The sequence below is a fragment of the Siphateles boraxobius genome, unplaced genomic scaffold (assembly GCF_051911475.1).
Source record: "Siphateles boraxobius isolate OS27281-9 unplaced genomic scaffold, OSU_SipBor_1 16, whole genome shotgun sequence".
Classification (NCBI taxonomy): domain Eukaryota; kingdom Metazoa; phylum Chordata; class Actinopteri; order Cypriniformes; family Leuciscidae; genus Siphateles; species Siphateles boraxobius.
Window position 1 is genome coordinate 4,648,983 of NW_027508766.1, and position 13,718 is coordinate 4,662,700.

The window sequence follows — 13,718 nt, forward strand, 5'->3', positions numbered from 1 at the left end:
TGACATATTTGCATATTTACTTCACGTGTGAATGTCCGTGAGTGATTTTCTCTTGTTCTGTGATTTGAAAGATCATTGTGGTCAATTCTGTAAAAAATCAGATGCAACTGTAGACCTCTGGTAGTAGAACTGAATGACAAGGAAAGTACCAGATGGGCTTTTGTTTTCACACCTGTATAACCCACTTTTGTTTTTGTTTTGTTTTGTTTTGTTTTTCCTTGATTGAGACTGCACAATCATCACCTTACATGAACCAAAATCATGTGATGTGATACCAACTGTCTCTGGACTTGTGGTCCACCAGTATGGAGCCAGACCCCCTGAGTGCCGATCAGAGGCGGACAAGGGGGATTGTTTGCTTGAATTAAGCTTTTCTTTTTGACCCTATTTGTCTTGTAAATGGTAATTTGTGCCAATTTTGTCCAGCTTTCTTATTTGCACTTACAACAGAAGGTGATTTCGACATCTTTTGTCTACTGCATTGCTGGATGTCCAAAAGGGAGGGGGCATTTATATGGGGTGCAGGGGTTATATATAAAAAGCACAGTCTGAATGAGGGTGGAAGTGTGTGGACCTGAAGAAAGTTAAAGAGCAATGATGCATACAGTCAAGCTGCTCTGTGTGGTGTTCTCATGCCTCTGTGCTGTCGCATGGGCTTCTTCTCATCGCCAGCCATGCCGTAAGAACTTTATATACATTTCTTGTCTTTGTGGATAAAGAATAATCTGCTTTTATAATATTATTGTTTTTTTTTTGTTGTTGTTTTTTTGAGAACATTTTGAATTTGAACATTCTCAGAAGCTGCAGATGATGTGGAAGAAATGTTACTTTTTAATTTCTTTTTCAGATTCCCCACCTTTGACCAGTGGAACAATGAAAGTGGTGAGTGTACAACATTTCAATGGGATGTTTAATAATTATAGCAGGCTGTTAGGCAGTACAATTTGGCTCAGTAATGAAAGAAGCTTTAAAAATAAAGCCTTTAAAAAATGATGCGTCATCTGAATACAAGCACAAGCCCTCATTTCTTCACTATTTATGAAACATTCTAATTCAGTGATGGGCACACAGCTTTTTAAGCTATACAAAAACAAAGTGTTTAGTGATGGTATTCCCTATAAAAGCCCTCTAGCCTTTGTTATAAAACATTTGGCTAACACTTTACAATAAGGTTTCATTAGTTTAGTTTCATTACCTGAGACCGTGAAAGTTATTTGAGACACCTGAATTATTAAAAGCTAAATAAATAGTATTTTTTATTGACTAACTTTAAATTTTTTACGGTTCTCTTTTGTTTGACATGCAAAACACACATTCAGGTTTCAACGGGGGGTCATGACCTTGCATCTGGAGAGTTCAGTTATGACTCCAAAGCGAGTAAATTTCGTTTTGTGGAGGACACTACTCATGCGAACAAAACTTCGTATATGGATGTGCTCATACATTTTGAAGAGGTAGGCCTAGTCAGCGATTCTCTCTCTCTCTCTCTCTCTCTCTCTCTCTCTCTCTCTCTCTCTCTCTCTCTCTCTCTCTCTCTCTCTCTATTGCCCTTAATCTTTCAGCTTGTGATTGAATTTTTGTTGAACCATATAATATTATATAATAAATGTAAAGTATAATAAAGCACTTTTTCTCACAGGGTACACTTTATGAGATAGACAGTAAAAACGAGAGTTGCAAGAAGGAGACTCTGCAGTTCCGTAGTCACCTGATGGAGATTCCACCCGATGCCACTCACGAGTCTGAGATTTACATGGGCAGCCCCTCCCTCACAGAACAGGGACTCCGAGTCCGGGTCTGGCATGGAAAGTTGTCCGAACTTCATGGTCCTTACGCTTTTTTTCCTCTTTTTTTTCACTTCTTTAGTTATTCTGTTGCTTTACAAAATAAAAACAATCATGTTTGATTTTCTTTTCAGCTCACTACTCTCTGTCAACCACTTCCTGTGGCTGTTTGCCAGTCTCTGGATCCTACTATGGCGAGAAGAAGGACCTTCTCTTCAGGTAAAGCAGAGATTGAATGCACTATAGGAACACCATTAAGAGTACTGTGGAGTATTCAGATTTCTCAGAAACACATTTGTTTCAAATCTTTTGAGGATGACTACATTTTATTGTATCCTGCAGTTTTGCATACGTCAATTAACTGAGCTATTTTCTGCTTCAGTTTCTTTGGTGTTGAACACGAAGTTGATGACCCACAAGTCTTTGTGCCCCCGGCCTATTGTGAGGGCGTGCCATTCGAGGAGGACCCAGACGACCACAGCTTCTTCGACCTGTTCCACGACTGAAGAAAAAAACATGACATGACATACAAACTGCCAAAGATGGCTACACGCAATAATAAAAAGAGCATTTAAATCAAAATATATCCTGTATCCACCTCTCTTTCTTCAGAAAATGCCTACAGTTTCACTAACCTTTTTTTGTCTTTTGGAACTTGTTTCTTCACTCTAATCAAGTCAATAAAGCTGAGCTTTCACTGAAATGCATTTTTATGTCTGTTTGAAAAATGATCATAAAGCTGTGTGGACAACAGCGGTGCTAAGATAAGTGGAGATTCTGTAAAGACTTAATTATCCTCCTTGCACAGAAAAATGCAGCGACAAAAAAACCCCATCCATTTCATGCACCATCAACCCTATATAGAACAGTTTGTGCTTCTAAAACTATAAACACTGGAGGACTGAGTAAATGTTACAATTCTTATGGTAAATGAACTGCATCTCTTTACTGGCTTGTTTCTTTGTTTCAGTAAGAATTACTGAATACCAATACCAAATTTCTTTGTTCGTCTGTATTTAATTATGCACAAGCCATGTAAATGTGGAGGGGTCAATGTCACTGACAGTAAGAAAGAGAATGAGAGAATGCTGCATGAAGCCTCCATCTGACTCATCTTCACAGTCTGAGGTTTACCTAACAGCACCTCAGAGGAAATTCCCAACTTTAGTGGTTAGAGACACTTCTTATATTTTTGTGTTCTTTACATTTAACTCATGTTCTTCGCTTTATGGTTCAATACTTACAGTGATGTGCATTCATAAAACTATGTAATTTTCCTCTGTTTCATTTTTTTTTGTTTACTTTGAAACGTCCGATTGAGTGGTTTGAACTTATGGAGATAAACAGGTTCAAACTAAAAAACATGAACCCTTCAACGTTACCTTTTTACGGATTTGTACAGAAAGGCTGCCACGATTGTTGAAAGACTGGCTATCGAGAATAACTTTAGGCTGTAACAAAATATTATCAAACATTCTCCAAAAACAACGAAGGACGTATATGTTTGCACAACTTATTGTCGATTACGTTACTTGAACAAAGACCAGAGCATTGCCATTGCGGATTTATGTGTAAATCCAGAATGGGCGTGTCACTGCTGGATATGCGCGTTAACAAAACATGAGATTAATGTAGCGATTTATAAGCATGCGAACTGTTAACATCGTATTTTGCCAGTCGTTTTCCACTCACATTGTGACCGTTGTTTATTTTCTTATTTCAGCCACTGTCCACTAGCTATCGAGGGCGTGTAGCCTATCTGTCTCAGTATAAGAGAGGCGGGGGCAGAAGTATCATTCACACAATCACAACCAAACCAGACTATTCTGCTTATTAGAGTTATGTCTTCCTAAGACAAACTCTAGCAATCAAACTAATTTCTGTTTGATCTATTTTATCTCTTGGGTGTTGCAACACTTGTAGCCATACAATATTTCATTGTAAGGTCTATGGATGCCTGAACCGCAACGTTAAAATGAAAATGAAATAAGAATAAAGTCGTAATATTTTGTGAATAAAGTTACGAGAGCAGTCTTCCGTAATAGTTCTTTATTTTTATTCATAAAAAATGCGCTCGTGACGTCGAACTGCTGGATCTAAATACACAGTGCTTTTTTTAATAACTAGAATTATTAAATCTTTTGTAAGATTAAAATTTAAAGCGCATTACACACTTTGACATAAATAGCCTACCCTTTATTATAGTTGCTAATTTTATGAGACAAAGAAAACCGACCTTGAAAACTAGCCAAATAAAGGTACCAATAAAGTAAGAGGGATTGTAGGCTATGTATTTGTCTAGAGACCTGGGATGGTTGTTACATGGGGAGAGTCGTAACACCATGTTGTGAATACACCCGTGCTAAAGTTGACTAAAAAGAGGAATAAAAAAATCATCTTTTGGAAATTGATCTTAATGCCTTAATTAAAAAAATGAGGAAAAATCCAACCTTTAAGGACACCAATTTTCTTTGTGAATGAATAATGTATTGGCATGGTTTTATTTCAGTTAGCCTAATAGCTGGATTGATTTGCATTGAGAGATGATCTTTTGGAAAGTACCCCATGCCAATCTCTAGGTATGGTGAAGGGTATGTGATGATGTGGGGCTATTTTAATTCCAAAGGCCAAGGGAACTTTATCAGAATGCGTTGTATCCTGGATCCATGAAATAACTGGCCTTTTGAAATAAAAATCTGCCTTCATCTATGGGAATTTAACATAGGGGTGTACTGGCTTACGCCCGCTGTATTTTAAGGAAGAACTTTTATTTATTTACGATACATTATTCACTCACAAAGAAAATTGGTGTCCTTAAAGGTTGGATTTTTCCTCATTTTTTAAATAAAGGCATTAAGATCAATTTCCAAAAGATTATTTTTTATTCCTCTTTTTAGTCAACTTTAGCATGGGTGTGTTCACTTATGCTAAGCACTGTAATAGTAGCTTTTTACTTTTATCTGGGCTTTCAACAAAAGGAAATTCTACAGGTGCTAATCTAACAACATGGCATTACCATTTGTTTTAGGACGCCTATAGACGAGCACGAAGACTCCACCGGAGTAGGTCCCACAATCCTAGTCCAAACTTTGTGGCACGTTGACTCGAAGCCTATGTTTCCCTTTCGAAAACGGTTTCCTGTAGTGCGTCTGCTAGACGCTATGAGAAAACTCCTTTTCTCGAGAATATTGAAGCCTTTATTTTAAAACGCAGTGCAGCTGCACAGCCAGCATAGTGTAGAGCTATAAGCATGCTGATTGGCTGGGCTGTGGGAACTGCACTAACCTATGGCGAGGCGGCGTGGCTGCACGAACCTATCAGGGCGGGTCCCACCTCCAGCGAGCCTTAGCCATAGACATCAGATTTATTCTCCTCTAGCGACGACTCACCTCTTCGCTGATTCTCTCCAGCTTGAAAGCCTCCTCGCGGTCGAACGAGCCCAGTAGCGGAACGCGGCGAATCTGCAGCAGCAGTTCAGCGGACGGCGGCCTCCTGCTCAGGGCTTCTGACTCGACGTCATCACCTGCTGATTTGCTGCTTCACTGCGGCCATCCGGCGAAGTATCCTTTTGACCAGCGTTACGCCTAAAAGGCTAATTTCCACTCTAAAAGAGCAGCGTGGAGTTGTTTCAAATGCCGTGCTCCAACTGTGTCACATGCAGAGCCCCTCTGCATCTCATAGACGAGCAGCGTGAGTGCGTTTCATGCCTGGGCAAAAACCAGGCAGGAACTGCACTCACACAGGGCGGCTGTTCTCATTGCGAGAACATGCCGCTCTCCTCTCTGCGCTCGCGGCTAGCTATCTTTATAGAGAGCGACCCCGCCCCTCGCGCACTCCCGTTTCCCGCCTCCCAGGAACCTTGGAAGAAGAAACGGTGGGGTCAGAGGACACACTAGTGAGCTCACACATGGAGACAAGGGAGCTCACGCCGGCTCAGACCCCACGTGCCTCGCTCTCTCCACAGAGAGAGATTTCGCCAGTGCTCTTCACCAAAGCAGACCAGCTCCCCTCTTTCGAAGCGGCCGGCCTCGTCTCGTTTGGTGGATCAGAGGAAGACCTCCACGATGACAGCCTGTCATTGGCGGCCTCTGAAGGCGAGGATTGGTCGGGCTCAATCATTGATCCCGCCCCCCGGTCTCAGTCTAGCAAAAGTGATGCCAGGGTGAGCACAGACACTGAGCTTCTCCGCGTTCTCGCCAGGGCCGTCAAAGAGCTCGGCCTTGACTGGTCTTCACCCGAAGAGCCCACTAAAAGCCGCCTCGATGAATGGTTTCTACCAGGGCGACGAACTGACGAAGTCATGGCAGGCCCCCTACTCGGTCCACCTACGCACTTCCGCCTCTACATCGCTCTCAACTCTTGACGGCGCCGAGGAGAAGGGATACGAAAAACTGCCCCCCCTTGAGGAAGCGGTGGCCACACATCTGTGCCCGCTCACCGCCGTTGGATGGAGGTCTAAAGTGGCTCATCCATCCAAACCGTGCAGAACAACTTCAGCTCTAATTCAGCCTTCTGAAGACTTCAACATTCTTTTCAAAGAGCAGGGATGCGCTGGCCCACAAATGGCCCAGTCGCCCCCTTTATGCATTCCCTCCGGACTCGATGCTCCCTCAGGCTATCAAACGGGTCAGGGAGAACAAGCATGCAGTCCTCCTATAGCCCCTCTCCGGCAGACCCAAACATGGTTCCCCGAGTTGATGCAGCTGCTAGAGACAGCTCGCTGGCCGATCACGCTGAGGGAGGACCTCCTCACTTAGGCGAACGGGACAGTCTGGGACCCCCCGTCCCGAATTATGGGCCCTTCATGTATGGCCCCTCAAAGGGTACCCGGGGACCTCCCAGAAAGAGTCCTAAGCACTATCACCGAGGGTAGAGCCCTGTCCACAAGATGCCTCTATGCCCTTAAATGGTCAGTGCTCAGCCCGGAACCTAGACCCCAAATCTTATGAAGTACCACTGGTACTTTCTTTTCTAAAAGAGCTACTGGACGCGGGTCTTACCCCCTCCACGCTCAAAGTATACGTGGCGGCCATAGTAGTCTTCCATGCTCCTGTGGCCGGCCAATCATTAAGAAGGAACAACCTGGTCGTACGCTTCCTCAAGGGGCCCAGGAGGCTGAACCCGCCTCGTCCTCCCTCTATACCCTCTTGGGGCCTATCCACGGTCCTCAGGGCCCTTAGAGGACCCCCTTTCGAGCCTCTTCAGTCGGCTGACTTAAAGCTACTTTCGCTCAAGACTGCACTCCTACTAGCCCTACCATCGGTTAAGCGAGTGGGTGATTTATATAATAGCACGGCGTGATCTAATTAGGTTCCCATAGCGTCTAGCAGACGCAATACGATTTAACCGTTTTCGAAAGGAAACGTACTCGGTTACTCGCGTAACCTCGGCTCCCTGGTAACGAGTATTGCGTAGAGGGCCGTCCTATTAAGCTTCAAGTCCAGGTATTGTCGCTTCAGGCGAATTAACCGGATGTCTATGGCGAAATGGGCCGCTTGTATCGTCAGTAGCTCCGCCCATTTTGGCGGGCTCAGCTCGCTGGTGGTTGGACGCGCCCTGATAGGTTCGCGCAGCCACTTCGCCTCGCCAAAGGTTTGTGCAGCTCCCGGAGCCCAGCCAATCAGCACGCTTATAGCTCTGCACTATGCTGGCTGTGCAGCTGCACTGTGTTTAAAAAAAAAAAAAGGCTTCAATATTCTCGAGAAAAAGAGTTTTCCCATAGCGTGTAGCAGACGCAATACTCGTTCCCGTTATTCTCAGGGACGTCAAACCTCTTAATAACGAGTTTAACGCTCCTGTGTCCAGCAGAGAAACACACACACACACACACTGATAAAGCCTCCGTGTCATGTGACGGCCTATTTCGTGCTCGTCTATAGGCAACGCCATCTGGGCCGAGAACAATTAACAGTAACCGTACTCTCTCTCTACACCGTAAATCCTTTCTGGATACATTTTAAGTGCATCATTCTGTATCCAATCATTTGGCCGGATCCCGCGATTTCCTCAGATATAAAGCTGGATAACTCCATCCAGTCTGAAAAGTCTAATTTTGACTTTATTCTCAAAATATTACGACTTTATTCTCGTAATGTTTCTAATTTAATCTTGTAATGTTTTGACTTTAATCTCAAAATATTTCGCTTTTATTAAATAATATATATTTTTTTTTTACGGATTTTGTTTTTTATGTTGCGGTTCAGGGCTTCCGTAATAATTGCACTATTTATAAAAAAAAAAATTATTCTAAATTAAAACCAATCATCATTCCATCAGTAGTTCCAGACTTTACTCCTTTGACTTTTGATGTAAAAAGCTGTGCTCTTTTCTGATATGCAGTGGATTAATATCATTTATATTCCAGGTGGTATAATTGCCACAATGAGGATGATTGTAATACTTTGTCTTGTCAAAGGGATAGTTTACAAAAAAAATTAAAATTGTCAACATGTGCTCTCACACTCACAAAATTCCAAAACTGACTTTGTTTCTTCTGTGGAACGCAAAAGATGTATTGAAATGTTTCCCCCTTTTTTCTCTCTCTCCATACAATGGAAGTCAGTGGCCTCCAATATTTTTTGGCTACCAACATTATTCAAAATATCATCTTTTGTGTTCTGTAAATGATGACAGAATTTTCTTTGTTGGGTGAACTATCTATTTAAGAATCATTCTAAAATGTTGATGGTACAATTGCTTTTGGAAGCACTTCACAGACATTAAGAAACATTATGTACATTAGTAATCTGTAAGTTATGAAGGAAGCAATTGTTCCTGATCTCTTCTATTGCTCCTACGGTGATGAACATAAGTTGAATGTTTTGAAAGAGATTTATACATACAATTATCACAAAGCAGGCCAACATCATGCACTTACTTAAATACCATGTTTAATTAGCAATATTTTTTGCTCTTAACAAAGATGCAAAAACATTATTCTATGTAAGTAGCGTTTTTGAGGATTTTTTTTAGATAAGATTAATCTAATTTCCATCATATAGCTCTTTCAGTCTCTTCAGTTAAGAAAATGACATGTTCTTGTGTAATTTCTCTAGGTACTCAGATCACATGTTTTCCACCCACTAACTTCACATTGAGACAGGCTGCATATGTGGACTCATTTTGCTGGGCTGCAGTAGAGCATCACCCTACAGACAATGGGGCTGATAGCGCCCCCCTTCATCTACACAAGGTAGTGTAGGTCTACTGTATATTCAATGTACTTGGTCATGACATGAGCAACAATGTCATATCAAAAGAGGTTCCTTGTGTTTGTCTTATACTCTGTCTCTTTACCTTCAGTTCTTTCCTTATATCCTTCTGCTGGTCGCCGTCCTCCTGTATATTCCTGCTCTCTTCTGGCATTTCACAGCTACCCCTTCCCTATCCTCTGACCTCAGTTTTATCATGGAGGAACTTGACCGTTGCTACAACCGTGCCATTCGCCTGGCCAAGAGCCTCACAATTGAACAAGACAAAGACATTGCAGAAGACCCACACAGGTGTAGTGCAGTGAACATTTTCAAAACTCCAGCTATTACCTGAAGTTTACATTTCCAGTTGTGACAAATACAGTTTTTGATTCTCCCAGGGTTGGTATCTGAGAGCTGCCTCTAAAAAAATGCCTAATTCATTATCAACACTGCACAAGTACACATTAAAAAAAAAACAAAGACTTGTATTTGAATATATTTTTCGCCAAATGCGCCAAATTACTGTAGAGGATGAAGTAACAGTACATCCTTCTAAATGCAACTTGTATTCTAAGAGATTCTGTGTACAGGTTTTTGGTTCAGTAAGTAATACCTCAGTCTTAGCTGAATTTAATAGAATAAAATTACAGGTCAACCAATATTTTATATCTTTAACACACTCAACTTGGGTAATTTAAAGATTTCATGATGCTCCACTGTGTTCACTGTCACATGGTCCTTCAGAAATCATTCTAATATGCTGATTTGGTGCTCCAAAAATATCTATTTTTATTATTATCAACAACAGTGCCTTCGGAAGTCTAAAAATTGCAGGGACCCTCAGGGGGGATCTTTTTTTGTTGTAGAAAGTAGAAAGTTTCAAAAGAACAGCATTTATTTATAAATTGAAATCTTTAATCAATTTACCAGTAATGCATCCTTACTGAATAAAAGTATTATTATTTTTTCATTTCTTTCAAAAATCATACTGACCCCATACTTTTAACGGTAGTGTATATTAAAAATCAGTGACAAAAAAAGTATTTTGAGGCATCAATTAAATTCACCGACCAAATTCACATCTTACCTTTTATTATTTTAGTTAATCTCTTGCATTAATACTTGTAAACAACTGACATCTTTGCTATTTAAACTTCCTTTCTATTTCCTTTCCCTCCTCAATCATATCCCAAAACTAATTATCCATAATATTCTGATTTTACTGATCTTAACCTTAATCTTAAAATCTCTCTCTCTCTCTCTCTCTCTCTCTCTCTCTCTCTCTCTCTCTCTCTCTCTCTCTCTCTCTCTCTCTCTCTCTCTCTCTCTCTCTCTCTCTCTCTCTCTCTCTCTCTCTCTCTCTCTCTTCTCACTCAGTGGTCTGGAACTGACTGAAGCTTGTTTTAAGTACCCTCTGGTAGAGCAGTACTTAAAGACAAAACGCTCATCATGGGCTTTGGCTGCAAAATATCTACTTTGTCGGGTTTTAACATTCCTCACTTTACTGCTGGCCTGCTCTTATCTGATCTACTACATCCTTTGGGTTTCACCCAGTGATCAGTTCTCCTGTAACCTGCGCAGAGGTGTGTGCTGGATAGTGTGCTTGTGTAAATTTCCACACACGTAATACACTTCAAAAATGAATATAAAAATATGAGGGTGATGGTGTGTGTCCAATCATTTTATGATGTTTGTTCTCTGAATTGTGTTTGTGTGTGTCTCCAGGTATATTAGTAAACGAGAGTGTGGTGCCAGATGCAGTTCAGTGTAAGCTGGTGGCAGTGGGTGTTTTTCGTCTCCTAAGTTGCATGAATCTGGTGGTGTATTTACTGTTAGTACCAGCTGTGGTTTACGCTGCCTTCCAACCTGCTCGCCAGCACCAGCACGCTCAGTTCCTCCGTCCATACCACCTACTGCCTACTTTTGGACACGTGCTGGATTTGCAGCCTACTACCCGGCGCTATGATGACCTCAGCATCTACCTGCTGTTCTTGGAGGAAAACTTGAGTGAGCTTAAGAGCTACAAATGTTTGCAGGTTTGTACATTTGTGCATTTGAATTGTGTTTTTTATACAGTGTTATGTCTGGAGAAAGTACACTAATATCTCATTCTCAGATCTGGATGCTGGTGTCAGTGAGTGACACTAATACATTTGTGTGTGATGTGTGTACACAGGTTTTAGAGCTGCTATCGGAAGGAGGGGAAGCCCCGTTTGACACCATGTGTCTCCTCAGGACTCTAGGACAAGTGAGGACTGACATGGTGGACAGAAAACAAGCCCAAACTGTCAATGGAAATGCAGAGCAAGAAATCTCTGAAATAAAGGGTGAGTGTGACATCAGGTTGACACACAGTGTAACTTAAGTCACAGTTACCTGCTGTAACATCCTGGTTTTAATAAATGGTCATCTCCTCCACTGATAATTCACAGTTTGTTTATTACCTCACAATTCTGTAGATTCATCACAAAGCAACACACCATGAACCACTCTAAGAGCTAGAAAAGAATGTGTTTTGTTTTCTTCTCATCTAATCTACCATTTTGTATAATTTATTGATGATATGATGTTAGTTTATTAAAAGAAATAAATGTGAATCCAGAACAAAAGCTTGATTATGAGATTGAAGTGACATATTTCTGATGTGAAGAGAATGAACACCTCTGTCCATGTTATGTTCTCTTTGTCGGAAAGTAGAAAAAGATTCAGCACCCAAGTAAAACACCAACTGTTGCTAAAGCAGCTCGTATGAATGTGTCTTTTGTCTCTAGATGTCTCTTCTGTTCTGCTGGATGATGGAGTAAGCTGCAGCTGTGTGAAAGATGTAAGACACAGGGTGGTCTAACATATTACACTAATAGTGTACATGTATGTAAGCATCTATAATCATCAGGTAAATCCGTTTTCAAAAGCTGTACTGCTGACATAAACTGTTAAATCAGTCAAATCACATTGCAAAAAATGAGTTTACATGTAAATTGAATGTGTAGGTAATATTATGTAATGGTTGAATATTACACTGAGAACATTTACTAACTACAAAACTGAGCTGCATGTTTTCTATGCTTTACATGAACAGAAATGGGATGAATGTTTTGTATTACTTCATCAAGTTATTATTTATTAAGTTGATGAAATGTTAAGCCCATGTTGAATGCATTGTGAAAGCAAAATGTTACAACATATATTCTCGGGTGTCCTTTGTAGGTATTGTTGCAACAATTAATTAATTTATCGAAATTAATAAATAAGATGTTACTGATGTCAAAATACTAACAACTAACCTCTGCCAATGTTGCTTCTTGGTATCAAATGCATTTAAGCAATTCCTCCTTTCATACAAATCAAACTCTGAATGTTTTAAAGTGAAGTTTACTCAAATATGCAAATCTCTGCATCATACATTTTGAAAAAATTATTTTGAAATGACTGCAAGTGTACAATGTGACTAAAAACCCATCAAAGCCATCTCTTTATTAAAACCATTTTATTGCTATCTATCTAACATGAATCATGTTCTTGCAAAGTGAAGAAAATAGGTTTGTTTCCCGGAGGCAACATCATAAAAACAGGGTTAAGCTAGAAGTGATGTATTAATTTAATATATAAATGATGTCTTATGATGCGTGCTAACCAAGGGTTTGGCTATTTAATTTAGGGAGATGGACTTAACACCTTTATTTCAAGAGGTAATAACGCGCCATGTACGGTAATAACCCACTGCCTCTGTAAAAGCAATAATCAAATAAACAAACTATAATGTATGATATATGTAATATAAATTATATTTTACTGTTTTAAATATTTAGCTGTTTTATACATTTATTTGATATGGACTTATTGTTTTATATATTGTACGGAATGCAGATGTGTTTCAGTTATTTTGTAGCTCTTATTGTAATTGTTTTCAAGCCTCCCCTTCAGGTATGTTAAAATTGCATGTTTGCATGTTTTCATGGGTTGAGCACTTCAAACATAGTAAAAAAAAAAAAAGTTTGAACATTGGTGTTTGCTTATAGCCATAACCTTAAGAAGGTGATTTTTAGTGGACTTCAGAAATGTGTTGTAGAATACATACTTGTAATGTAAAATAAAAAGCACCCCCATAAAACTGTATTTTCCACTCTGTTATCTTGAATCCATTTAGGTTTGGCATGTTCACTACATGATGACAATCACTATACTATAAAAACAGCTTTATTATAAGATAACCTTAAAAAGGGCCAAAAGTCATGAAGTACAGCATGTCATATTAACACTAAACTAGTAGCTTCAATTTCTCATTTAAGTGGTAAATATGTTAAAAATGCTTAAATATATTCTAAAAATGTTGCAATTTTATGAAAAAAATCACATCACATGTACTGTAGATGGAGTCTCATAAAAAACTGTTTTTGCTAAATAATAGCAGATTTTTCCATGTACATTTTGTGGCTGAAAACACTATCTACAATTTTTAACTTGTGTGGAATGCCTTTTAACATTATGAAAGTTTGTGGTGGTTTGCTATAAAATCTTTCAAAAACTCAGGCCACTACATTGACTAATCACACATCTTCATTGCTAAAAAAAAGGTCATAGTGAGGATGTCACAAACATTACTAATGACTAATGAGACATCTGATCCCATTTTCTCGAGGATGAGATACCTAGAGATATTCTGCTGTTTCACTCAAATGATCTTTACACAGAAAAGCCACCATCTGTCACCTTAGCAGATCCATGATCAGGCCATTCAGTG

The 13,718-nt window shown here is 40.0% G+C and overlaps 2 protein-coding genes across 3 annotated transcripts; both read left to right on the forward strand.

The window, feature by feature from the left end:
* Positions 1-533: 533 nt before the first annotated feature.
* epd (ependymin) lies at positions 534-2,487 on the forward strand. Its single transcript, XM_077231205.1, has 6 exons — positions 534-679; positions 848-882; positions 1,320-1,454; positions 1,640-1,826; positions 1,919-2,003; positions 2,167-2,487. Exons 1-6 carry the CDS (start codon positions 595-597, stop codon positions 2,288-2,290), a joined length of 651 nt encoding a protein of 216 aa, XP_077087320.1. The 5' UTR covers positions 534-594; the 3' UTR covers positions 2,291-2,487.
* Positions 2,488-8,720: 6,233 nt separating this feature from the next.
* On the forward strand, positions 8,721-12,870 carry panx1b (pannexin 1b). Of its 2 annotated transcripts, XM_077231000.1 has the most exons (6): positions 8,721-8,976; positions 9,087-9,286; positions 10,355-10,560; positions 10,703-11,013; positions 11,154-11,304; positions 11,749-12,870. In XM_077231000.1, exons 1-6 carry the CDS (start codon positions 8,812-8,814, stop codon positions 11,820-11,822), a joined length of 1,107 nt encoding a protein of 368 aa, XP_077087115.1. In that variant the 5' UTR covers positions 8,721-8,811; the 3' UTR covers positions 11,823-12,870. The 2 variants fall into 2 exon arrangements, with proteins under 2 accessions (XP_077087115.1, XP_077087114.1); XM_077230999.1 differs by lacking the exon at positions 10,355-10,560 and having other exon boundaries at positions 8,812-8,976; positions 11,749-12,868.
* Positions 12,871-13,718: the final 848 nt, after the last annotated feature.

What these genes read in the sequence shown, in the direction of transcription:
- epd (XM_077231205.1), top strand. Translation starts at nt 595, where the DNA reads ATGATGCATACAGTCAAGCTGCTCTGTGTGGTGTTCTCATGCCTCTGT. An exon ending in TTCTCATCGCCAGCCATGCC is followed by an intron (nt 680 to 847) that starts GTAAGAACTTTA and finishes TTTCTTTTTCAG; the next exon opens with ATTCCCCACCTTTGACCAGT. An exon ending in AAAGTTGTCCGAACTTCATG is followed by an intron (nt 1,827 to 1,918) that starts GTCCTTACGCTT and finishes TTTTCTTTTCAG; the next exon opens with CTCACTACTCTCTGTCAACC.
- panx1b (XM_077231000.1), top strand. Translation starts at nt 8,812, where the DNA reads ATGACATGTTCTTGTGTAATTTCTCTAGGTACTCAGATCACATGTTTT. An exon ending in CCCCCCTTCATCTACACAAG is followed by an intron (nt 8,977 to 9,086) that starts GTAGTGTAGGTC and finishes CTTTACCTTCAG; the next exon opens with TTCTTTCCTTATATCCTTCT. An exon ending in AGAAATCTCTGAAATAAAGG is followed by an intron (nt 11,305 to 11,748) that starts GTGAGTGTGACA and finishes TTTTGTCTCTAG; the next exon opens with ATGTCTCTTCTGTTCTGCTG.